The sequence below is a fragment of the Giraffa tippelskirchi genome, chromosome 4 (genome assembly GCF_054371585.1).
Source record: "Giraffa tippelskirchi isolate mGirTip1 chromosome 4, T2T-mGirTip1v1.2.pri, whole genome shotgun sequence".
NCBI lineage: Eukaryota > Metazoa > Chordata > Mammalia > Artiodactyla > Giraffidae > Giraffa > Giraffa tippelskirchi.
The window spans coordinates 82,945,399-82,972,045 of NC_137278.1; the positions used below are offsets into that span (position 1 = coordinate 82,945,399).

At 42.8% G+C, this 26,647-nt stretch overlaps 1 protein-coding gene across 4 annotated transcripts in view; it reads right to left on the reverse strand.

Moving 5' to 3' along the window:
- Positions 1-26,647, reverse strand: part of CRIM1 (cysteine rich transmembrane BMP regulator 1) — a 215,899-nt gene that overhangs the window by 96,959 nt on the left and 92,293 nt on the right. For all 4 annotated transcript variants that reach the window (XM_081596244.1, XM_081596243.1, XM_081596245.1 and 1 more), the window contains 2 exons: positions 20,856-21,098; positions 19,680-19,800 (listed from right to left, as the gene is read on the reverse strand). In XM_081596244.1, coding sequence (XP_081452370.1) covers positions 19,680-19,800; positions 20,856-21,098 — 364 coding nt within the window. The remainder of the gene's footprint in view (positions 1-19,679; positions 19,801-20,855; positions 21,099-26,647) is intronic.

Here is a 26,647-nt window from a genome sequence, read left to right on the forward strand (position 1 = left end):
GGCAGGCAGCCTCATCAACTGATCGGACATCAAATAAGGTTTCCTATCCTGTTATTTATGGTGAGTCATGAGGAGGAAATGCTGAATTACAGAGCAACTGAAGCACGCAAGCGGAATCTTCCCCTTATCATCTTTTCTCTTCATTCTTATTCTTTTTTTGGTCCCTCCTCCCAATCTCCCTCTTACCCTTTACCCCAATGCCTGGGTAAAGAACAAGCAATGGAATGGGAAAACATGTGGGTTAGTGGCTGAGAAAACAGACTAACCTATAAGTAAATCGATGTCCACACTTACCCCTCACTTCTCAAACCTTCCATCCTCCAATTTCCAGGTTCCGACCTGGTCTCCCCTCACCTACTCTCCTTCTCCCAATTCATGCCACACCCGTCCTATGGTTCAGTTCCTGTACTTTGGTAGTCAAAAGGCTTCAGTTACTCTTCATTTAACTGATAAACTTGTCAGCCTAGCATTCAACACTCTCAAGTCCTCCGCATATCTTCATTCAAATACAGTACCTCTCTTCCTTCTCTTGATGCTAGCCACCTTCACCAAACCAGCCCTCCCTCTGCTGTCTCCGCACTGCCTACTCTACGCCCTGCTGAACATTCCTTATCGAGCCTTCATCTCCCGCTGTCTGTCTAGATACCATCTGTCTTTCTAGATTATTTTAGATAATAACTCCTCTCTGAAACCCTAAATACCACAGTTCTCTTAGGACACCTGGAGCAGAAGTGCTAAGTGCTTTTTAAAGAAAACCAATAAATAAAACAACAGCTTTATTGGGATACAATTCACATACTGTAAAATTCACCCCTGTAGAGTATACAATTTGATGGTATTTATATTCACAGGGTTGGGCTACCATTACCACTACCTAAATTTAGAACATTTTCATCATCTCATAAAGAAGCCCTGTACTTCCCATTTCTTTTCTCCCAGCCCCCGGCAATCACGAATCTTTATTCTTTCTCCATGGATCTTTCTATTCTGGTCAGCTCATATAAAAGGAATCATAGGCTAAGGGCTTTTTAACCTCCAACAAGAAGCAACTTGTATTTGCAATGTGCCTGCAAAATCAAGCCTTTAATGTTATCCTTGGTATTCAGATAATCATCAATCAAGGTACCACATTAATAAATGTTTGCATAATGTAATCACAGCTGCAGCCAGGTAGGTTAGTGACGCTGTCTTTTTTCCTCTCCAGCAGGTAATGGATCCAGCTTAGTGGCAAGCACAAAGATGAACAGCACTCAGAAAAATCATCTAAGCCCCTAGAGGGCACTCCCCTCCTTAGGAGGCCTGCATGGGCTGGTTCTCTGGGCTGAAAGGCAGTGCACACTCCGGCCTTCCCTTTGTGTCATTTACTTCCTGATCTACACAGACACTCGCAGGCAGGCCAGAGTCCCAGCACAACTTTCGAGGTGTTCCCAAGTCAAGTCTCTACTTATCTTCTAGCTTCCATATTCTGTGACGTGTGGAGGAGACAGCAGAATATGTCTGCACACTTGAGTGACAATGGCAATCTGTGATTCACTGAATCCTCCCTTCCCACCCCCATCACTCAGTGCCACAGCTCAGCCATCCACTCTGTCTCAAATGCCTGCCTCTCTTTTTCCCCAGGCAAATTCCATGCAGCCTTAAGGCCACCAGCTCGCTCCACAAGGCCTTCCCTCATCAAATAAGCAACCAGGATTAGTTAGTTCTCTCTCCTGGTATAGAGCTGCTCCTTGTACAAAATCAAAATCCTACTGTTTCTCCTGTGAATTCCCCTCGTGCAGGGACATGTCTTATCTGTCTTGTAATGAAAAAAATGAATGATATAAAGACATCCAAACAATAATCTAGAAAAGATTTTTTTTTCATGGCTAGTAAGTCAGAGGTTAGACCATGCGTTGTTTTTATAATTTTTATTTTTTACAAATTTTAGACACAGAGCTACTCAGTGCAGTGCTTTTCAAAACCAGTGTGTGGAGGGAAAGACTATGGAATTTGTTTAGAATGCAGATTCCAGGGTACCATTGTCAAGGACTGTTTCTTTGAGAGTCTGTCTGGGGCAGGGCTCTAGAAGCTGCCTGGATAATAAGATCTCCAGGAGATTCCACTGGGACTCTGGGGCCCACTTTCTGAACAATTTGCTCCTAAAGCTCCTAAAGGAAGTGATGCTGAAGTTGAAGCCACCTGATGCCGAAGAGCTGACTCACTGGAAAAGACCCTGATGCTGGGAAAGGTTGAAGGCAGGAGGAGAAGGGGACGATACCGGATGAGCTGGTTGGATGGCATCACTGACTCAATGGACATGAGTTTGAGCAAACTCTGGGAGATGGTGAAGGACAGGGAAGCCTGGCGTGCTGCAGTCCACACAGTGGCAAAGACTCAGACACGACCAAGTGACTGAACAACAACAAAGGTACAGTGTCTCAATAATGGAGGTTGCATTTCCCAGTGGCAAAAGCCATGTACAACTAGTTTTGTCATTCTGCTGAGTAGTATATTTTGATCAGCAGCACTTGCTCTCGATCATTTACTAAGTCTCCTTCCTGCCTGAACACAGCTAGCCTATGAGTTAAGAGATGTGGAATGAAGAAAATAATAACTGAATTCACTATCCAATACCATCACGCATCAGAAGATGGATGACTGCTAGCAAGCCACTTAAACCGTGGGATGCTAAGTTTTCTCCTTCTTAAAACAAGATGGTTGGACCTTCATGAGCTTTCTTCTAACTATAAAATCCCAGGATTCCAACACTGTCATTCCCATCACAGTCTGATCCTGGCTCATCCCTGTCTGCAGCTTCTCCTTGTCTGCACCTCATCCTTGAAGCACATCACAGTCTCTCCCTTCCCCCCTCCCTCCTCCCCCAGCACCTCAACCTTCAGGCCTGGCTCATGATGAGCCTTGTCTCTTTCTTTTTCCCCCAAGGAGAATGCAGGAAAAGGAACGATACACTCAATGCTGGCCTCTCCATATTACCAGGCATGTCTTCATAACTACATTGAAGAATCAACAGTCTGTTTCACCACAATGATGACAGAAACTGTAAAGGATGCTAAACCACAAGGAGATGGCAGAAGACGCTGTGGGGAGAAGGATCCTCTTGGTCCCTCCTTCCACCACTCAACAAAGCACCAAACTACCAGACTCCTCGTTATCCCCTAGCAGATCCTCATTCCTACCTGTTCCTGGAGGAAACACCACTTATTGAGGCCCCTGCAAACATGTCTCCCAACCCTGGATGCATTCCACATCCAAACTGAGTGCTGAGCCCTTGGCAAGGAGAAAATCACTGTCTATAAATAAAAAATGACTCTATTTAGGTGGGAGGCAGTGCTCTCTTTACACAGGAAACAAGAATAAATGTGGAATTAAAAGGGCAAAGCACATGTACTACTAGGATTCCACACACCATAAAAACAAAATAACTGTCAGTAACGGAAGTTATAATGACACATAAAACATATTCCTAGTCTATAAAAAGTAGTTCAACTTTAATTAAATCTGATCTATCTACTATCTTTCTACTGATTAAATTTCTAACCGCTTTCTAGCTATGTGTAAGTTCTGTGTATGTTTTTTTTTTTAAAGAAGACTGCAAATAAAACCTCCAAAAAGAAATGAGTTTCCCAGCTGAGGGCCTGCCTAACCTCAGAGAAAACTGCCCTCCCTATGTAAGTTTCTTACCATGTTTCTCCTGCTTCATCTGTAAGATTTACTACTAAGTAACAACCCCCACCCCACGCCATCCCCAGCCCATTCTTCCACCATCTCTTTCATTTCCTCACCCAGGAGGTTCAGCACGTGCTTTAGCTGTAGCTCTAAGCACAGGGCCTGGCTCCAAGGACCACACGCCTCCTCCCAGGGGCCTCCTCACTCCTCTTTTCACCTGTAAAACCAGAAACCCCATGTTCTGCATCACTTTCCCTTCAAAGACAACAGTAAAATCACTCTGTGCTTTTTGGTTGCTGTTGTGTTTTGCATTTTTCTGAGGGGAGCAGAGGAAGGATATGATTCAGTAAAGGGACAATATCAACGGAGGGCAAACAGAGAAAACAGTCCTCTGCATCAGTAAAGTCCACTGTAAGCCCTTAATGACACAAGCATTATGACCACCCTCTTCCTAGCCTTATCAAGGGGCCGATGATTACGGCTGGATTCTCAATGCTGGCCTGTGGCTCAAGGAACTTAACTATAGGTGCTAAGTTTGAGAGAAAAGTGGTATAAGTTGTAAGACAATAGGAGCTGTGGGCTTATGCCATTCCTAGATATCACCTTCTGGAGCCAAGCCCCACAGTAAGCAGGTGAGGTTAGGAGAAAGCCAGTGTATGTTGCACAGGTCCTCTATCCCAAGCGACTGTTTAAACAAGAAGAGAGTTGGGACTGTTCCCAAGACGATTCCTGGCTGTGGGGAACCAGAGGCATAGACACGCCACTGGGAAGCACCCCCAGGGCCCATGCCCCTGTTGAAACACGAGACCTCGGATCTGATGGGGGTCTTGAACTGAACTCAGCACAGTCCAACAACCTGATAACTACCACAACCCAGGACAAGAAGCTCTCTGCCTTTACCTCCCCAGGCCCGGGGCAAGACACTGGCGTGTGCCTCCATGGTGGGCAGGACGGCTGCAGAGAGGGGACAGGAGTGAGAGCTGCGTGGAGACCCAGGCAGGAAAGGCAGCAGGAGGGGACACCAGCACGGTGCACTCTGGGAAGGAGGAGGAGTGGGTCTGGTGGGGACAGTATGTTCTAATAAAGCAACATCAGGTGTTCCCAGTTCAGGGCTGGATTCGCCGACTGCCTTAGGAATGGATGCTTCAGGAAGTGGGAGCAACTTGCTGGTGAACATGCAGTGATCCTGGAACTCTCTGCTAAGTATGTGCATGCAGCAGGCACTCAGCTGGGTAGGCTCGGGACACACAGGCCTGGTGCTTGGTTCAAGAAGTCTGGTTTAGGGAGGTATCAGATATATATAAACAAACCAGAAGACAAGTGGATGGGGACCATCCTGTCTCCTCCATGGATCACGTGAAGAACAAACTCCAACATCAGGACTATTTGGAAATGTAGACAGACCCTCCACCGCCTGGGCTGCTGACGCTTCTGTAGGTCCTCAGAACTGCTTGCGGCCCGAGCTGGCACTGAAAGAGCTGACTCTGAACACGCGTCCCCTGGATCCCTCGGAGCTGTCGATTCCCAGACCTCTCATCCTTGTCATCGGTGTAAAGCGCAAGGTCCTCTGGTCTCCCATCCTCAAGGAAATGCACATCCTCAGAGATCAACCTGCTTCCCAGGGACTCATCCTTTCGTGCCCACTGCTCTGCCTCCCCCACCCTTTTCCTCTCCCAGAATCCAATAATCATCACAAAGTGCACCATCAAATCTGTTCTAACCCTTACCCGGCTCACCTGAAAACACTACTTCCTTAAGGTGAGACCACTGAACTTCTCCACACTCACCTTTCCCCTGGGCTTGTTCTTCAGTGACTATAGGCCAGCCCTACGCTGCTGCTTTCCTCCCTCAAGCCTCCACCCAAGCCCCCCTGGCCCTCTGGGGCTTTATCTCCTGCCCATTTCCTATAAGGGGGGGTGGAGGTTCAGAGAATGTGCTCTGACATGCAGGAATCTTAGGTGTGAATTCTGGCCACGTGGGAGCTCTATGACCTTGGGCACCCCATCAGCTCTCTCAAGCTCACTTGTTCCGCATGTAGGACAAGGATGATTCAAGCTTCCGTATCTCATGAGATTGCGACGTGGATTCAATACACTGATGTGTGAAAAGTAACCAGCACAGTTCCTGGAACATAGAAGCACTCAACACCTGTGAACTATTTCATATCACTATCATTTGGAAGCTTCCAGGTCTATGTGGAGGAAGTCTTTTCACCATCCTGACCCCCTCACTTGATCTTTTGGACTCTAGTGACCCTTGCTGCCCCTCCACTTCAGCTATCTGCTTTCACCAGCCACAGTTCTCTCAAACATCAAATCAGACTTCCTACAGTCCACAATATTGGGGGTTGATTTTGGCATTTCCAGAATAATGGTTCATTTTTCCTTCCAGTTGTCTCAGGCCCAGGCTCCCACCACACTGACTCCTCAACCTTACTGAGACTTCTACTCCCAAATGGTTCCCTTTTCTTCTAAGCCTGGGCCTCATCTGATGGTACCTCCTTCACAAAAAACAGCCCCCGAACCCATGGCATTTTACCTGAGCCACCAGCTTCATGATACCTCTAAATTCCCTGCCCCTTTAACCTCCATCCATATCTTGTCCCTTGACATCAACCCCAAGTCAGATACACCCTGAAATGGCAAATGTGACTGTCTTCTTTCAAAGGGTGGAAGGGTGTTGTGGACAACTCTAGAGGGTCTGTGCCCTCTGAGGGGGCTTCACTATTCACTCCATGCAGAAATGTATAGTCAATGTCGCTATACCTTCCAACTGCTCAAGAGACACCAGATTTTTACATGAAGCATCCCAGGTTTTAAATGTTGATGACTAATTTAAAGATGGACCAAAAAAAAAAAAAAGGGCAATGTCAAGAAAACATGTCTTGGGGTCAAATTCAGCTCCAAGGCAGCCAGCTGCAAACTGGAATTCAAACCAGTGACTTCCTTGGTGCTGATACCCAAGCTGTTGATGGCTGGTGGAGGGAAAAAAAAGAATCACACTTCTGGCAGTAGCTGTTCTGCATCTTCAACACTGGAGTCCCTCGTGTGTCTGAAGACCTCCATTCAACCCTTAGGATCATTCTTCCAACTGCAGGCACAAAGAGCCCATGCTGTGCGTACATGTGTGTATGAGCAGGGTAGTCAGAGTGGGCACAGATGGAAAGTGTTCATCCCACATGGGGAAGAGAGGGTGGAGGCAAAGACATTCCTGGAAGAGGGAAGAAACTACTCACATATACAGAGGCAAGAAAGAATAACGTGTTGAGGCTGGAGCAAATGGTTCAAGTCACCAGGAGGATATTGTATGCTGGGCTGGGGAACTGGGGGATATTGTGGGGGAAACTTGCGGGAGACATGAACTAGTGAGATAGGCCAGAGCTGGGTAACAAGGGGCCTGGTGTACCACACTAAGAAGTACCTTTAATTGAAAGCAGTAAGAAAGTAAAAAATATCTAGATCTAGCGGTGTAGTTTCGCAAAAGGGATGACTATCAAAGGAAAAAAGAAAAAACAACATGGGCATGAATTCCATTTTTCTTGAATCATCAAGTGTGCTGTGTACTCAGTAGCTCAGTTGTGTCCGACTCTTTGCAACCCCATGAACTGTAGCCCACCAGGCTCCTCTGTCTGTGGAACTGTCCAGGCAAGAATACCGGGGTAGGTTGCCATTTCTTACTTCAGGTGATCTTCCTGACCCAGGGATCGAGCCTGCATCTCTCTGCGTCTCCTGCACTGGCAGATGGATTCTTTACCACTGCACTACCTGCATGTGTGGGATTAGTGCTAATTTTTTAAAAAATAATTATTTTATTTTAATTTGAGAATAATTACAATATTGTTGTGGTTTCTGCCATATGTCGACACGAATCAGCCATGGGTGCGCATGTGTCTCCCCATCCTGAATCCCCCTCCCACCTCTCTCCCCACCCCATCACTCTGTCCCAGAGCACTGGCTTTGAGTACCCTGCTTCATGCATTGAACTTGCACTGGTCATTTATTTTCCATATGGTAATATACATGTTTCGATGCTATTCTCTCATATCATCCCACCCTTGCCTTCTCCCACATAGTCCAAAGTCTGTTCTTTACATTTGTGTCTCTTTTGCTACCTTGCATATAGGATTGTTGTTACCATCTTTCTAAATTCCATATATATGTGTTAATACATTGTATTGATGTTTTTAAGGTTGCAAGACACATTAATAATATAAAAATCGATGACCACAATAGCCTAGAATGCCATTTCCTCTTTCTCCATCTGGTGAACTCTGACTCATTCTTAAACACTGAGCTCAAAAGTCAAATCCAACAGTCAAATTCCAAATCGAAATCAGTATCTCTTTATATGCTTACTGTTTTTTGCACAATTCTACTTCTAAAGCAAGTAGCACTTTAAATTGCTCCAGTTATCTACATCTGCCTTCCCTTTAGACTGTAAGCTCCTTGACATCAGTGTCTATTTCTTATTCCTACAAGGTTAGCAAAACATCCGGCACATGATAAACACTCAAATATTTGTTTTTCACACAGATGAAAAACATGGGATTCTGATACTGAGACTTACTACAGCTTAACTACCTATAAATTTAACTAAAAGAGTATACTGAGTATTTACCTGTGATAGACAGTGATGAGATTGAGACTTACAAGGTGCATCCTTGTCTTCAAAAAAGTACACGATCTAACATCTTAGGAAGTGTCATAAGAGTCTTCAAGAATCCATGATCTAGTTAATGGAGATCAAAGTACTCCATCCTCTTACTACAAGAGCCATAGCATATAAACAAAGGCAAAATCAGGAAAGGATCATTAAAATGTACTTGTCTGTGTGACAATACATTCACAACAGACTGACTGAGCAAAAGTCTCTACCTTCAGGGTTGCAGTCAAGCAGTTAAATGTCTGCTGAGCTAATATAACCCTCAACCCTCTGCAAACCGTGTCTACACAATGATGAGTCTTATCACCTACAGCTCATGTAAAGGTGCAATGAAGAGTAAAATACAGTCCACAGTACTGGGTGTTGCTTCTGGCATTTCTAGAAGAGGGGGGTTTTTAACAGGTTAGATTTGCTTGTTAGTTTCATAAGTAACTTCACAAAACATTTCTGCACAACTGTTTGGAGCTAGGCTGAGTCATGATGATGATATCAAATGAGGGTGGGTGGGGAAAGCCCTCTGAGATTCCATATTATCCAGGCTGCGGATTCTGCTTTCCATTTTTAATGAAAGTCTTATGGAATTCAGCTGAGTGACTTTCTTTCAGTGACAGTCAGAGGGCCATGTATTTATCATCTGGTGATGGCCAGTTTCCCTCATATCAAACTGAAAGCCCCTGAGTGACAGCCTGAAGCTTTTTGTTTCAGGAGTGAAACAAGTACAAAATAAGAATAGACACTGGTCAAATGCAACACAAAAGGCATAAGACACTAGTATAGGAAGTGCAGGGTTACACATCTGAAGTGAATTATTGACAAATTAAACTATTAGGGAGATAGTTCACCTCCAATGGGCAAGGGTTTTACTTCTAGGAAAGCATATTTTCTTCATTCTGGGGACAAGTCCAATAATAACATGGAATTCCTACAATTATTTTGTTTTACAAACATCAGAGTTTAATATAGACTCTGGCTTTTTTAGTCATGAGTTGACTTGCTTCTTTGGGCCAAAAATTACTGTGACAGAGGGCAACAGAATAGAAGTTCTTTTCTTAGTTGAGAAAGAAGGGTTTCAAATATATTTCCAAATTTTTCTGCATGTATTTAAAAACAGAGAGCATGCTGCCATGATAGCGTGTCAAGAGTCAGGAATGTTTTAAATCTGCTCCATGCTAATGCATATTTTATATACTGTGTAAGTTAATTTTATTTATACCCAAAGCAGCTGGATAAATTATTGAAATGAAAGGGAACAACCAAAATATGAACTGAATTAGAGAAATTTGTCTACTAATAGATTAATCTTAAAAAAATTAAGTGCCATCTTCTTCAAGACAAGGTCTTGGGAACAGATGGACATGATAATTAATTACAAGGCTTTAATTTGATCAAGTCCTTTTGAAAATGAATATTCAGGGATAATTCTCACTGGTTAGTTTCAGCAAGCATCATACAAGCAACTTAATTACCCAGCACACTGTTAGGAGCACAGGGATCTACAGCAACTGTTACTGGATGATCTAAAACTTAACACTGTCTCAGAGGACTAAGAGGGGCTCCCTGAGCTTTGAGAAGGAACCTGGCTTTTCTGAGCCACCTGTAGGAAGTTTCTGGCTTTGACTTCCCTGTCTGGTTGGGCTGATGTGCCCATGATGAGTCTTGTCCTCCATGTTTCTGACCCTTGTGTAATCATCCTGCCTACCCCCTGGTCCCCAGCACCCTCCTAAAGGCACCATCCAGTTGAAGATAGGCTGAGGTTCTAGAGTCAAGACTTGACTGGGGAGCTATAGAAAACTGAACCACTCAAGTGCACGTGTAGGAGCCAAGAGAAAGTTAAGGTATTTCTGACATTGACCCTCCAAGACTATTACTCAAAAGTGTTCAGCTGTGTCCAACTCTTTGCGACCCCATGAACTGTAGCCTGCCAGGCTTCTCTGTCCAAGGGATTTTCCAGGCAAGAACACTGGAGTGGGTTGCCATTTCCTTTTCCAATTACTCAAAAGTGGATAGATGTTAAATGACGCAGAAGAGTGAGATGCAACTTCTCTATAAGCTGGGACCTGTCGATTTCAAGCTTTGAAACTACAGGCAAATATGGAGAGATATGAAAAAAGATCATCAGTGATTCTGTGTGTATGTTTTTTTGAGCAGAAGGCAATGGCACCCCACTCCACTACTCTTGCCTGGAAAATCCCATGGATGGAGGAGCCTGGTAGGCTACAGTCCACGGGGTCGCGAAGAGTCAGACACGACTGAGCGACTTCACTTTCACTTTTCCCTTTCATGCACTGGAGAAGGAAATGGCAACCCACTCCAGTATTCTTGCCTGGAGAATCCTAGGGATGGCGGAGCCTGGTGGGCTGCTGTCTACAGGGTCGCACAGAGTCGGACACGACTGAAGTGACTTAGCAGCAGCTTAGCAGTCTGGATTTAAAGCTTGCTGGTTGCTTTATTGCTTTTTCTTAAATGCAGTTTTTATTATTTGGTAGAAATCCAGTCTACGACTTGACTCTTTTCTGGAAGGCAGATTACCTCTGTGTGTGTGTTCCTTTCTTATTACCTTCCAAAGGTCTGAAACTTTTCTGAGACTGCTGGAGGTGGTATTTGTGAGGTACTGAGTTCCTTCAAGCCTAAGCCTTATCTTATTCATCACCACACCCCATACCAAGCCCAGTGTTCTCTGTCTTCCACGAGGTTCTCAATGAGTCTTGGCTGTTTAACTTTCAAATCTGCACTTTGTTTTCGCTCACTGCAGCTTTGTGGCTAGATTAATTTTGATGTAACTCAAGCGCTTCTGAAGGGAAAGGACAACCTGCCAAAGATTCCATTCTGCTGGCTTCATCCAGGATGAGTCAATTTCAGGCTGTAAATTCTGAAACCCCAGAAAGCTTCTTTTCTAAATATCTACAACCAGTCACAAAAACCAGTGTGCAGCAATCTCCAAGACTCTATTATCATAATATAATACGGTACCAACAAGGCAAATTTTCTTGAGAGTCTAAAGAGATCAGGATGGAGCAAAGGGAACTAAGCATCCTGGGTTTTCACCCTGAAGCAGCAGCATATGACTATTTAGATGCTGTAGTAAAATTCATGACCTTCATTCTGGCCATGGGCTATATATTTGATGTATCTTTCTTATACAACAGGGCTGGGCATCCTTTTTTTTATCTTATTTCCCTTCCTGGAATTACAGTGTTTGGAGCTTTATGATATGACAGGGTATGAGTGAGAAATTGTCTTCTAAGGTGTCTTATGAGACAGAAATAAAACTGAGGCTCAAACAAAGACAAGGGACTGTAACTCAATAGACCATTTTTTACTTGAAGAGACATAGAGAAAAAATGGTCTAATCATAAAGTTAGAGAATCTAAAGTTCTTCCACAAATATAATGCTCTGTGTGTGTGTACACAACTTAGTGTGAAAGAAAGAAAAATGCAATAAAAATATGGAGAACCTGGATAAAGAAGTGTGACAGGGAAGAAAGACAAAGACAGACTCTACCTTAAAGCAAGTGGGGCAGCAATAGCTGGGGACAAACAGGCATGAATACGGCTGTGGGAGCCAGTCGGCAGCCATGTACAGGTTGATGGAGCTCACACTGGTGAGTGGGCAGGGCTGTAACGATGTACACACATCACCCTTCCCACAATGCGCCCATCAAGGCAGGCTGACAGGCAGAGATATCCACATTCTATTAGAAAGCAGTTTAATAGAGTAAATCCTTATCTTACGGATTCAGCCTTTGGCCAGACAGTCTCTGTTCCTGCTATATAAGGGGCTATCTATTTATAGATGTAAAAAAAAGAAAAAGCAACTAGCGATATCCAGCTAGCCATTAACCAACAGGCAATCTCTTTTGTTGGATTACCACTCAGCCTTCACAATTCAACTGGTTCTGATTATCCTGGTTTAAATGATTAGCCTATAACATTTTTATTAGACTAATAATTTATTTCATTTTGCCTTACCTAAATTTTTTTAAGAAAATGAAAAAAAAAAAGTAACTAATTATTTCACGACTTCCTTTGGACTTTATCCCCTTCCTATCCTGATGAAAACCATCTCTCTCAGTCTCATTGTCTTCTGAGTCTTGGGATTTTCTAAAAATTTTCCTTGTCTTCTTTCCCAGAAGTCTCTGATCACCAGCAGATTGGGCTTCTTTCCCACACCCCCCCTCCCCCCATTCTAAAGAGTTTGGGAGAAGTCCAAGAGTTTAAAGGTAGAAGTTACTTTTGAGATCATCAAATCCCTCCTCGTCTCCTCCTCTCTCAGGTAAGAAAACAGACCCAGATGACGTGGGAGGCTTATCCAGATTCATGCATAAGTGGACACGGATTCTAGAACTCAGATCTAGACACGGGCTCTCTCTGCACGGCACCAGGTCATGTGTGGAGGAGTGTTCTTTAGCGGTCTACTCACATGTACACATTTGCTTACAGACTATAATGTAAAGGAGAGTGTAGGACATGGAACATTAGGTCTCCTGAAGGGTGGAGCTAGAGGGGAGTGAACTCAGGGCCATGGAGGGGGTGCTGCCCTGTGACTCATGCTCACAAAGCCTTGCTCTGCCACTCAACAGGTAGGACCCTGCCTGAAAGCAAAGAGCCATACAACCTGTCTCCTGGGTGGGGGGGAACACTGGGATTCAGGCTCAGCTGCCTGAAAGCAAAGAGCCGTACAACCTGTCTCCTGGGTGGGGGAACACTGGGATTCAGGCTCAGCTGCATTTTCACTGGAACTGTACTCAGAATCTAACGTGCTCAAGACATTCTGTTAAGCTTTTAGTGAAAACCAAAGTCACATATTAGTCAACATTGTAACTAACAGATAATCTAAAATCTTTAATTACTTTGGACTAAGTAATCCTTAGTCCAATGCTTCCAAATCTTGATTTAAAAATAAAAGAGGATTTTCAGTATAGAGTCTCAGAAAGCAAGTGATATAAATGTTCCGGATATAGGCTCTGGAAGAGAATCAGACCCTTTAGTCAGAGAGAGGCTGGAGCCAGGAGGGAGCTTGGGAACCTGGCGTGATACACTGCACACAACCCAGGAGAAACTCTATTTTAAGTTTTTGAACATTATAAACAATGACTTCACTTATTTCTACCTCAAAATAACTGGATTGGATTTTTCTCAATAACTATTAAGGAATGCATATTTAGAGACAGAAATTGATAACAGAATGTTTCAGAACAAAAAGTTTGGGACAAATCTCATTAAAATAAATTTAGAATGGCTGACTGTAAATAACATATTACATTCATTCATCTTCTTAATAAAAACATAAGAAGAGTCACATAACACAGCAGAAGAGGCATAATGATGTTAAAAAACTCACTTAACGTACAGTACAGAAAAAGGAAAGACAGGAGAGGTATTACGTTTTAGATTTTTAACTAGTTAACTTCTCTCCTGTGAATCTGTACCTAAAAACCCTGGTGAAAAATTACAGGGGCAAAGGAAAAACTGTAAAATGACGCATGTACACTGGGGACAGCAAAGAATACGGAGCATAGAGGAAAAAAAGTCATGATCTAGGAGCTTTCTCCTTAAGCCAGTCTAAGCTGGCTGACACAGGAGGACATGAGATGCACAGAGGCACAGCCCAGGCCGGCTCCACACTCCAACCACACCTGATGGGTCCAGTTCTCTCAGACAATCATTCTATAATCAACCAGTCTAGAAGGGAATTACTATGCATTGGGTTGGCCAAAAAATTCTTTCAGATTTTTGTGTTAGACGTAAGATGTTTTAAAAATTGACCTGGTTTTATCAGGCAGATCTTGTGGTGTCCAAAAATGGTATTTCCTATTGTGTGATGGGGCAAAACCAAGTTTAACTAGGCAGTCACAACATTCCACAAGGAGAAGAGTTAAAAATAATCATCAGCTAAATGATGCTTAAAGTTTAGGCAGTGCTCAGAGGCTTCTAAATCGTGTATCTACTCCCAGGTAAACTGGTGACTGGCCAGGGAAGGAAGAAACAGGAAGAGAGTGGCTGGGAGAAAGGAGGCCATGAGCCCCAGGCCAGAAGGACACTGGTCTTTGGAAAAGAAAAGTCACAGAGCTGTAGCACTCCACCAACTCTCCACCATCAGGAAAGGAAAACTAAAGCAGTCCCTATTTTGGTGACATGTATGCTATGGTGACTTAAAAATGGCCTCAAATTCTTTGCAGTTTCTCCCAGTTAGAAGCGAATCCACTGCCCCATTCTTTGAACCAAGGCTCACCCTGTGAATTGCTTATACTAGCAGAATGTAGTGGAGGTCATGCTGTGTGACTTCACGCCGGTCTTTTTTTAAAGCTTTGCTACTTCCTCCCTTGTTTCTGCCATCATATGAAGAAGCTAGGGTGAAGGACCACACAGGGGGCGACAGGCCCTTCCGGCCCACACATGTGAGTGACGCCATCTTGGAGCATCCGGTCCCAGACGAGCCACCAGCTAGCTGCAGAAGAACCTCCCAGTTAACACACTGGGGCGTGAGAAACAATAAATCTTCACTGTCTTAAGCAATTACTTTTGAGGGTGGCTTGTTACACAGCAGTGAGTAACTGAAACATATGCATATTGTGTTAATATGTACTATACTGTTAGAAACAAACACGATGGTTGAGATATAAACTCATATTCATTGATGTGTTTCCTGAGCTTTAAGACAACAACAAAGTAATTGTTTTTTTTAAATGCAGTGGAGGGTACAGGGCTTTAAATCAAAGAACTTAGGCTAAAGACTTGGACCTGCCCTGTCCCCTGTACCAAACAACGCTTGTGATTTTGCATGAGTCACTTATTCTCTCGACCTGTTTTCATATCTGTAAATTCCTCATGGAGTCAGAAAGACAAAATGAGGGCAGCAAAAGTTAAAAAAAAAAAAAAAAAGCTTTGTAAAAGGCAAGGCACATTTTAAGTTAAGCTATCAGTATTACTGCATCTAGATATTACTTAAAGACCTTCCTGTTTTTCCTTCCTTGCAAAAACATCATTTGATCAATGCATCTGACACGGCCTTCTCTTTGTAAGTTTTCTTTCTCATGGAGGCACTGGCAAGTATATATGCGCACACATACAAATGGCCTTATGAACCATGAAGTGTTGTGAGCTCCACGGATAGTCCCATTTTTCCTTTTTGTAATCATGCAGGGTTCAGGACCAGAGCCACTAAGACTCATTTCTTCCCACTATCTCCTGAAAGGTATGATGAGCTGCCATTTACCTCATAACGTATTCAAGCTCCAATAGAACAGAAAAGGATGAAAAGTACCAGTAAGGTGCTTGAAGCCTAAACCAAGCTGAGGGAAGGAAGAATTAACCATGATAATTATATCACACAGAAGAATGATGCCTGAACAGGATGAAAGTTAAAGTTGCTTAGCTGTGTTTGACTCTTTGCAACCCAATGGACTATACAGTCCATGGAATTCTCCAGGCCAGAATACTGAGTGGGTAGCTGTTCCCTTCTCCAGGGGATGTTCCCAACCAAGTGATTGAACCCAGGTCTCCTGCATGGCAGGTGGATTCTTTACCAGCTGAGCTACCAGGAAAGCCCTAAATAGGATGAAGTTCAAGAGAAAAGACAGCAAAAGAGGTGACAATGGAGAATGGGGCATTAAGAAAATGCAGAGATGGAGCAAGGAGAGCAGGACTAACCTATCCTTGGAAAGGGCAGGGATGGGTGGGAGAACCAGTACTTGGCAGGCATGGAAGTAGAAAGAGATACCCATGTGTGATAAGGACACCTGGAAAGGAGTGTCTTGTCACCTGGAAGAGCTCAGCTCAGCTTGTGTTCCATGAGTGAATGAACAACTGAATGAAAAAAAATGAACTGAAAATATGCAACTCTAAAGAAGATTCACAAAGTGAGCAAGTACTGAAATAGGGCAGTCAGTGGCCTGAATGGGTGACAGTCTCACTGAGAATGGCAATTCCATTCAGATGGGAATGAAGGTGGGAGGAATTTATTCTTCAAGATGAGGGGAAACATGTCCACAGACTCCTTTTCTAGTCTATGAAAGTACAATAAATCCTACAGAAAAGGGGTCTGTGACTTCTACCTAAGGTAGACCTCTTCTGCTAAAGCTTCCAATACTTTATACTCCATCCTGACTGTAAGGGCTTCTCCCCCAGAATTCTCCATATAATCAGTTCTGATCTCAAATGGCTTTAACTTCTTAACAACGCTCTTTATAAATATGCTGGTAAAGGTCAAGTCATCATAACAGGGTTCTGCATATCTTAAAATGATCTTCTTTATATCTAATCATGGTTTCAAAGAGAAAACTTTTGATGTGGATCACACACAAGGATAAAGTTATGTAGCCTTTTTCCCCTTAAAATACTATCACTATTACAACACATTAGGTTTTCTTTCTATTTCCACTTTCATGTGATTGTTTGGGTTTTTATTCTCCTGGCAAAGAATGACCTGAATGCCATCCTCCTTAATAAGCAGGAACCTCAATATGCTCAAGTCAAGTCATGGTCTGAGTCTATTCTGCATTTACTGATTCATTTGAAATTAATGCATATGCAGAGGAAAAGAAAGGACACAATTCCTGACCTGTAGAAATGTCCTTTAGCTGGTGAGACAAGACTTTATTCATGTTAACAGTTACATAACAATGCAAGGAAGTATATGATTAATTGGCAACATGGACAGGATATGTTGGGAGTACCTAGGGAGCGAGCTGAGTGTTGGCTGCAGAACAAAGACCTTGTGGATAAAGTGGAATTTAACTGAGAGGTGAGCCCAGTGCTTGGAGCAGAGGATTTCTGCAGTACTAAGAACTGGCCATAAAGAAGGGAGTTGAGGGGAAAACTGCAAGGGTTTTATAGTGAGACAAGGAGGAGTATTACTACCTAATGGCAGAAAGATAACGTTTCTCTTCTGCAATATATAAGTCATCATGGCCAATAGTGGGCCTGTTCATTCATTCATTCATAAATGTAGGTTCACATTTTATACCACATGGAAAGCTATAAAATACTCCCATCCCTTGAGAAGCACCCAGAGTTTAAGAGAGACTGCCCCCCAAAAATCATTGATTTCAATGTATTATGAAAACTGCTATGATAAAGAGATACATGGGAATTATTCTTTATTATTATTAATACATTATAAGAGTAGAGGAGAGACACCTGTCATCTTTAGGGGCTGAAGACTGAAAAACACTTCAAAGAGAAGGAAATGTAGTCCTGAAAAAGGAGAAGCTTGTAGAAGGGGAAGGCAAATGCAAGGGCCCAAAGCCTGAGAGCATGACACGGGGAGGGGGAGGGCGGGGTGCGGGGGAGGTAGAGGGGCTATTTCAGGTGGGAACACAGGATGCACATGGACAAGGGGCAGCAGGGGAGGAAGGGTCACTGACTATTTAAAATACAGGAAACCAAAGAGCTGTGAGAACTCCCTCCCTGCAAATAATTTACCGTGGGATTTCTGAATGGCTTCCTTCTCCATATTTCCAACTGCTACATTAGAGCCACCTTTAACTGACCACTCTTTGGTTCTGAATGCCAATGTAAAAATTATGTCAACATATAATAACCATCCCAAGGTTTATGTTTGCAGGACTCAGAGAAGCATGGGGATAAAACGGAAGGCCTCTACTCGAACCTCCCTTCCAAAGTGATGTTTTTCCTAAGCATCTCTGGAAGGTGGCCACCCAGAGGGAGAGAAGGCTCTCCAGCCACAGGGAGCTCAGTTTATCTCCGGAAACAGCCCAGTTCATGACTCTACACCATTAGTTGTGAAAAATTATTTTTTCCTTAAATTGAGATTAAATATGTCTTCTGTGGCTTCTATCCATTTTGACCCCCTAGCGTGACTGAAAAAATAGCCTACTGTGCCTCCTACATGCAGATGGTGCTACATTATGTTCATAACAGTGCATTGAGACTTGTCCCTTTTCCTCTCTACAGGTCTTGTGAATCTACAACTGGCTCAGTTTTGATTAGGTGGTCTAACATCATGTGCCACCTCTCTTTTCATGAAGACCTTGAAGGGACATCTGTCGCTGGGAGCAATGCTCCATTTTCTTCCTTTACTGAAAAGTAAAAATGTTTGCATGATACTTCAACTCTTTCCATGCATTTCACATAAATTAACACATTGTAATGTCATAAGAAAGGGCTGTACCACTGTAGGTTAGTGTCACAAAAATCTTTGATACACTATAAAGGACTAGGAAAGTCCTGTAAAATATGTCTGAGAGAATCCTATGGTTTCTCTCAGGACATGATTAGGAAATGCCAAAGAATTAAAGCATTTTAAGAGAAGAAAGAAGAAACCAGTAATAAGAACCAATTCTGGATGTCTACTCCAATCATGGACAAATCACCGATACTTACCTTAACTAGAGACCATACACATTCCTATCTTGGCAAACCATTTGTATTATCACAATTACTCATGCAACAGATCTAGATGCTAAGTGCCTGGCACTGGGACTGGGGGAGAAAGAGGCTAGACGTGGGGTTAAGGAAGGCACTATGTTAACTCTGGATATTAACTGTGGACCAGAAGTTGAAAGAAATGAGATGACTTTGTCAAAATCATGACTTAGTGACCTGGGAAAGCTGGAGGGGAGGACCTGGCAGGGAAGAGGGGAGGGCAACTCAGCAGGGGAAACAGCATGCAAACCCCCAATTTCCAAGCTCAGTCTTTCCAGAAGCAAAGCACAAAGCGCCAGCTCTATGGTGGTGCTATGAATCCCGGCAAGGATGCGGTCTGGGCACCCCTGAGTTATAGAGTAAGCCTAGTCCCATAGGGTTAAGGAGACGTCATGCTACTAAGACTAAAATGACAGCAGTTTTTCCCCTATTGAACCAAAGAGAGATTTATTTGTTACTCCAGAAAGCATTATAGAAATCTAAACTCATTGTGGCCTAGGCAAGTTATGGGTCTGGGGAGATGTGTAATAACAAACGTCAAGGATCCCTGAGGAGCAATTCCATGACACATGCAGTGCTTCATCCCATTGGATACAACAGTTAAACACCTTAATATTCACTGTGGAGGATCAAACGACATGCCTACCATGGATCCATACCTCACTGCCTACCTGGCTACATACTGAGGGACACACGTGCCTGTTCAGGACCCAGTCTGCAAAAGTGCACAGGCACCCCAGCCTGAGGACCCTCTAAGGATTAGGGACTTATCCTGTGACACCTGCCTTTGACCCATACATGGAACTACCAAGTCACAGTAACAGTTCAGTGACTTCTCCACACAAAGAGGAGGATCTTAGGGTTCCCTGGCACTTGGGAAAAGCACACTGCATGCTTGAAACTGATTTTTAGATGCAACCACACTGGACAGAGGAGAAAGCGTGATAAACAGACAACAGACCAACCTTGTTGGAAGAGTGCAGCAGCCATCCGCTGTGAGTCTGACTTGGGTTTCATAGCTGTCCAGGGGGCACACAGTTTGCTGAAAGGAGGGGCACTCCACGGTGCTGCAGTCCACGCTGAAAACTGGGGGGCAAATAGAGGCACGGATCACTGTTAACGTTTACTTGCACTTAAGAGTCCCCAAATGAAAACCCTGGCTCTTTGGATTTTTGCAGTTTCCTTGTTTTTTGAGAACCTTGTCTCAGCACTGGCATTTTCATTTCAGTCAATGTGACAGAACTATAATATGACCCAAATTTTCTGTTCAAGAAGAGAACAAGACACTGAAGAGTTAAGATGCAGACACAGAGAAAGACAAAGAGTTAGACCAATGGTGGTTCTGTGGATGGCGACGATCGGCCAGGGGTATTTCAGATGGAACAGTTCAAGAGATAAGCAAGGGATGGCAGGGCTTGAGCATTTAAGTAGCAGTTAAAAAAAAAATCTGACCCATGGTTAGAAACTTTCAAAGAGGCAATCACTCCAGTCCAGACCTATTCACAGACCACAATGCAGCCACAAGAACAAGGATGTTAGACATGCCATAGAGCAAGGAACAGCTGGGACATGACAACAAAACAAATGTGGCAGGAAGTTGAGTAAACAGTCAAAGATGACTTAGCACATGCTATAAAGTCAGCCGAAGAATGGTGGGGAGCTGGTAAGAAGACAGACAGCGGCTGAGTATTTCACTGTAAGATGGATGGCACTTTGATGCATATATTTATCTAAAAATAACTTTCTGTTTTATGTATGATGATTGTTTTTAAATGTAATACTTTAAAATGACAGATATATCTGCAAATGAGGATGATGACCTTCTCTGGGGGAATGAAGGAGACAGCCATAGGACCATAAATTTTAACCCTACTGCCCCTAGCAAGCAAACTTTGAAGGGAAAAAAAAAGAAGAGGCGAAAAAGCCAGGATCCCTCTCTGAAGGTGCTTATGTACCAGCTGATATCTGGTCCTCTGACTGGAGGGCAGAAGTCAGACTGCCAGTAGCTCAAAGTAGCAGGTCTGCAGAGCTCATTAGCATAGCGTGTGTGTGTTGGGGTGGGGGGCTGGGGAGGTGGTGGTTGGCTGCTGCTACCCTCTGATGCAAAGCAGCGAGGCTGCTGGGACCACACCTGTGCATACCTGGTTTGCACTCATAGAGGTCACAGCACTCTCCCGGCTTCCCTGAGGCTTTGGACACAAGGATGTTCAGGTATCCTGGCTGGCAGACTTTCCGCAGGCAGCCCGCGGGGTCACACACACAGCGGCTGGGGAGGGGGCAGCACTCCCCGGGGGGTGCATAGCCCTCGATCAGAACGGAGTCTTCAGGACAACGTGGAGAGAACTGGACTTCACAGCGGGCCTTGGAGCAATCTGGCTTCTCTTCTGAATGGGAGAGAAAGAGTTTAGCACAGGCCCAGGGGAGCAGCGCGGAGCACTTTCCCCAGAAGCACAGGCAGTCTTTATGAACTAGCTAGCCAAGAGGAGGAGACAGACAGATACCCAGCGAGAACCTCAAATGCAGCTGAGCCTCTCCAGGGACTCTCTCCAGAGACCTGCTCATGACACCAGAGCAAGAGGTGGACACTGCCTCTCCCATCATCCCATCCCTTTTGCTTGTGATGAACAATCCATGTCCAATACATGGACCAGATGAAGAAAGACCAAGGGAAGATAACGGATGTGCCATGGAGACTCTGAAAACGGGACTGAGTTGCTGACCAACGAAAAGATCTTTAGTTTGAAAGGAGTTTTAAGGGCTGTTCTTTGTGAACAGTGTACATTTAAACACCAAAAACAGACCCACAAATACCTAATGGCTATTTTGGGGTCTGGAGACAAGGTGCATGGCAGTCAACATGGAGGAATTTGACCTCCCCGCTCTGAAATTTGAGGCGATGAAGTACTAAGATGATATGAAAGCTTCAGCAAGATGGATATTGAGCCCAATTCCCATGTCATTTCCCTAAATGACATCTAGAGTGTTTCTATCCCTAGCAGAGGTCCATCAGATGTACCTCGTTCTCCTTTCTCCAGTATTGTGTCACCAACCTACTGCTGCACTTCCATTTTAGAGAGTAAATAAATACATAAATCAAGCAAAGACAGACCGAGTTTATGAAGCCCCAGTCCACAGCTCAGTTTCTTGGTTTAAGCTTTCAAGAAACCTACAGCAACATTAAGCCCTGGAGAAAAACCCTGAAATAAACCAAAAGCACATCATCACAGCCCCATGAGCTTTGGGGGAAAAGAGTTTGGGACTTGTTGGGGGAAAACACACCATGTGGTACTGGGGTATGATCGTAAACTGTCTTTCCTAGAGCAAAACCTACAAAGAATCACAAAGCTGGGTAAGGTGCAAGAGGTCTCCCGGTTTATCCTTCTAAATGAAAATTTTTAGTCTGTTTTGCAGATAAAGAACCTAAAGCCCAAGCATTCAAGTGGTCTATCTAAGGTTAGTGGCAAAAATAAAGCAAGAATCCACGCCTCCTCACTTCTAGTCCACTTAGCTCTTTACATTACAGAAGTAGGTCTATTTACAAAATCTAAGTGTCCCTCAGGTCATTTTCAACCTTGATCGCTGTATGTTTCATTTCAGTGTCCATCTCCCTTGTCTAACTATTTCTTGTCTAATCAAAAGACAGCATAGGTGAGCCTTCATACTCATAGTTCTAGTAAATTCATGCAAAGACATTTCTCGAGTGCCTGCTGTTCCAGCAGCCTTGTTTCCACAAGGAAAACAAACATAGGTCCCTGCCCTCATATAGTTTACAATGCAGGAGAGAGTGGTATAAAATAATCGGTACGATAAATAAGCAAACTATATAGTAGGAGCAGGTGGTAAGTGCTGGGTGTGTGTGGGGGGAGCAGAACAAAGCAAGGGGGAATCAGGGTGCATGGAAGAGGGGGCGGGGGCGGGGGGGTTCAGTTACAGTTTGGTCGGAATAGGCATCACTGGGAAGCTGATGTTTGAATAGGTTTACAGAAGTGAGGGGTGGGCCATGGAGAAGCACGTCCCAGCAGAGGGCACAGCTATGGCACTTCTGCGTGTCCCAAGAAGAGCAAGAGGCCAGTGTGGCAGCAACAGGATGTAGAGGATGCATAAACCTGATTTCACATCACAACCCTGAGCAACTGCCTTGAGACGAGAACATAATTAAAAGGAATTCTGTTCCTGGATCCCCATGAGTGTGGGCAGAACATATCAAAGAGCTGAGGAGGAGAAAGCTGTATGGGAGATGAAGCATGTAAAGTACACTGATGGATGATCTGGCAAATACAAACACATGGTCTCATCATTAATAAGAGGGCTATGACTTTAACTGCAACTAGCACTTAATTTCTACTTTTGTTAATAAGTGCTGTCATCGACGTATTCTGTATCACATTCTATTACATTCTAATCATACAAAATATGTTACGTATGATCAGACTTTTCAAACATAAGCTTCACTACAACCTAACACATTAGATCTTCCTAGTTATTCTGCTCTTTAAGTTTCTTTTAACAGTTCCAACATTGTCACCTACTGGTGTATATTTTACAGCTGAAGCCTTGAGAGATTTACTTAAGACCTGCCTTAGTCACACAGGTGGGATTAAGGTAGGCCACCACAGACACCATCTGAAACACAGTCTGAAATGACTTAAGAATGTTAAAAATAAGGATTAAATCTTACTAAATGCTTTTTCAACTTTTGTCAAGATTCATATTGGCTTTCCCTTTAATTTACTAATATGATCAATTAGTAGATTTCAAACCAGCCTGAGGATAAACCCTCTTTCTAAAGACCCAGCTGGATTTGACTTCCTAACATTTTGAGATTTTTAGATTAATAAATTTGTAATACCAGCCTGGAGCCCTCTCTTTGTGTGTATGTGTGCGCACATGCTGGCCTCATCCAGTCTTAGTTTTAGAACTTTCTTAATGAAGTGTTTATCATTCTACCTCTTTCTCAGCTATAAAGCAGTTCAAGTAACCCAAGATTTATGTTCTTTTATGTTTTCATACAACTCACTTATGAAACTACCTGAACTCAGTAGTTTTTTTTTTTTTTAAAGAAGGAAAGAACAGATTTCTTCTTTGGTTACTAGATTATTCAGGTGTTCCACCTCTTTTAGAATTATCTGTACTAGCACATATTAGTTAAGAAATATCTCATTCATCTAGATTTTCAAATTCACTTCAGGCTTTACGGACCAAGCTTTCTTTCTTTATATGTTCAAGGGTTCTTTCAAGTTTTCAAATCTATTCCTTCTTTGTTTTTCAGAATGTTTAACTGGCTTTCCTCTAAATTTAAAGGTTAATGTTTAGTTCACTTTCTCTTTTATTTTCTCAGAAGTGTGAATAATTTTAATTATGATTTTAATACTTTAGCCAGATGCTGTTTTTGTTTTAATTTCTGGTATGTACTACTTTAATGTAACTCATCATTTCTAATTCAATTTAGTCTCCTCTTTAACTAAAGACATTTAAGAACGGTGTTACCAAATTTCGGCATGGGTAGATTTTCTTTGGTTTTCTTTTTGAGCTTATTTTATAGTTTCACTGCCCTATTGTCAGAGAATTTAGGCTATACAATCTTCTACTTCTGTTAATTTCTTGAGTTTATCCGTTTTTGTTTTTTTTGCATGGGGGTATGTTTACATGGCCGATGGCCAAGTTTAAAATATATGAGTATTCATAAAGGACATATATTCTGTTTATTGAATACAGACCTGCAAATCTATTAAATCAAGCTTAATTATGACCCTCAGCTTACCCAGATCTTACACTTTTTACCTGATTTCCAAGAAGTATCTATAAAAATCTCCCAGTATGAACCAGCAATTTCTCCTTGTATTTCTAACAGTTTTTAATTTTTCAAGGCTGTGTTGATAACTTCATGAATAGCAGGCGTAAGATGCAAGCATGTTATACTGACTTGGCAAACTGTAAAATGATGATGCTTTCAAGGAATTTAGATTTCTAAGATTAATTTTTTAATTTTGTAATCACTAATGTTCTTAGCTTTATTCTTTTCTTCTACCATCTATTCACCTTTCAATAGATTACCTAGAACACTTAGTCATCCAGCATCCTTCTCTTTCTCCAACCAGTCATGTCTGTCACTTAAACCCAACTATGGTTACCATAGCACCAGGAATTGTTTTTCTAATACCTTCTTTCTCAGCCTCTTTCTAAATAATTCCTACAGTAGATTTCATTTATTCATTTGTCTCTCCTCCATCTCTCTTTCATGGAGAAAATAAGGAGAAAACTACAGACATACCATATATTTTCCTATCATTTAGAAGGCTGCTATGACATTACCTCTGAATTTTAAGTTTTATCCATTTGAACAGAAGCCTCTAACTCTTTCCCTATGGTGTCTAACAAATCAATATATAATACTTAACTTAATTAACAAGCTTTTCAGTCTGGTTCCCCTGGCAACACTTCGCAACTGGTATCTTAAAAAAAAAAAAGAAAAAAAAACTGCCCCAGATATAGAAAGACTAAAGTGACAGTATCACTTACAACAGAGACAATTAAGGGAAATAAGCTGGTTTCATCATATTAATATCATATTAATAACCTTCCTTTAAGCGGTGAGTCCTCAAAATGCTGAGAGTCACCCAGTATTAAAGTGACATTACAATAATAATGGCAAGTTTCTATCAATCCTCATCACTTTAACCCATGTGCCTGCATCTTGGCTATTTGTAGACTTTCTCCAGGTCCATATGTCAAGAGGAAAAGTACAATCATGATCTACAAGTAGCAAATGCATTCAAGGTTTTATTTTTTATTTTTTTGCTTTAAACACAGATTTAAATAAAACCAAAGCCACAAGAAAAATGACTAAATAGAAAAAGAAAAATTTTACTGCCAGATCCTCATTCTATTTAATTTCTGTAGAGTCTCACACATCTGACACTGAAGCCTTCTTCCTTTTTCAAAATCTCTTAAAATGGTCACTTAAAAAATAACAGCAGATACTCTGTACACTTATTAATGGAAAACAGGCCACGTGAGTGAGTGAAAGTTGCTCAGTCGTGTCTGACTCTTTGTGACCCCATGGACTGTAGCCCACCAGGGTCCTCTGTCCATGGAATTCTTCAGACAGGAATACTGGAGTGGGTTGCCATTTCCTTCCCAGGGGATCTTCCTGACCCAGGGATGGAACCCAGGTCTCCTGCATTGTAGGCATATTCTTTACCATCTGAGCCACCAGGGAAGCCCTAGGCCACATAAAATGGGCTAGTAAACTGAGACTGGCAACTGCAAAGCCGATGCTTCTGGGCACTCTGCTTTGCTGAAGTCTATCCTGCTTCTCATATGTACAGCATACATGCACACAGGGAACCCGTCATCATTCTGAGACAATCCTTGGGCATTCCTACCTATGGAGATATTTCAAGGGACCCTAAATTTGGATCAGAACTAATGTAGTAGGTAGAACATGGCATTAAGAAGGGAAGAGTCTGGGATCACTGTTTTCCCCAAACCTCACTGGTAATCTCCTTCATTATAACCTTATTCCTTTATAATCCAAAGTCCCAGAGTAGCTATGGCATTGATGGAGGTTACCACAAGGGCCACTAGGTGGTCCTGGGAGACACATCTTGGTACCAGTTGAGATGCAATCTATGAATCCTTTTTTAATCCATTCATTCAACACATATTTACTGAGTGACTTCCATGCACCAGGGATTCTAGGCAGAGGGCTTAGAGCAGGCAATAAAACAAAGTCCTTGCTTGCCTTCCTGGATTTACCATTCCAGAGGAATTACATAATAAACAAAGAACCACACAGCATCATGCCAGATAGCAACAAATTCTTGGAAGCAGAATTGGCCATCTGGGTATAAAGTACTGGCCAGGTAGGTGAGGTCAGGTCTCTCTTGAGGACATGGTACCTGCATGAAGACCTGGATAAAAGGCGGAGGAA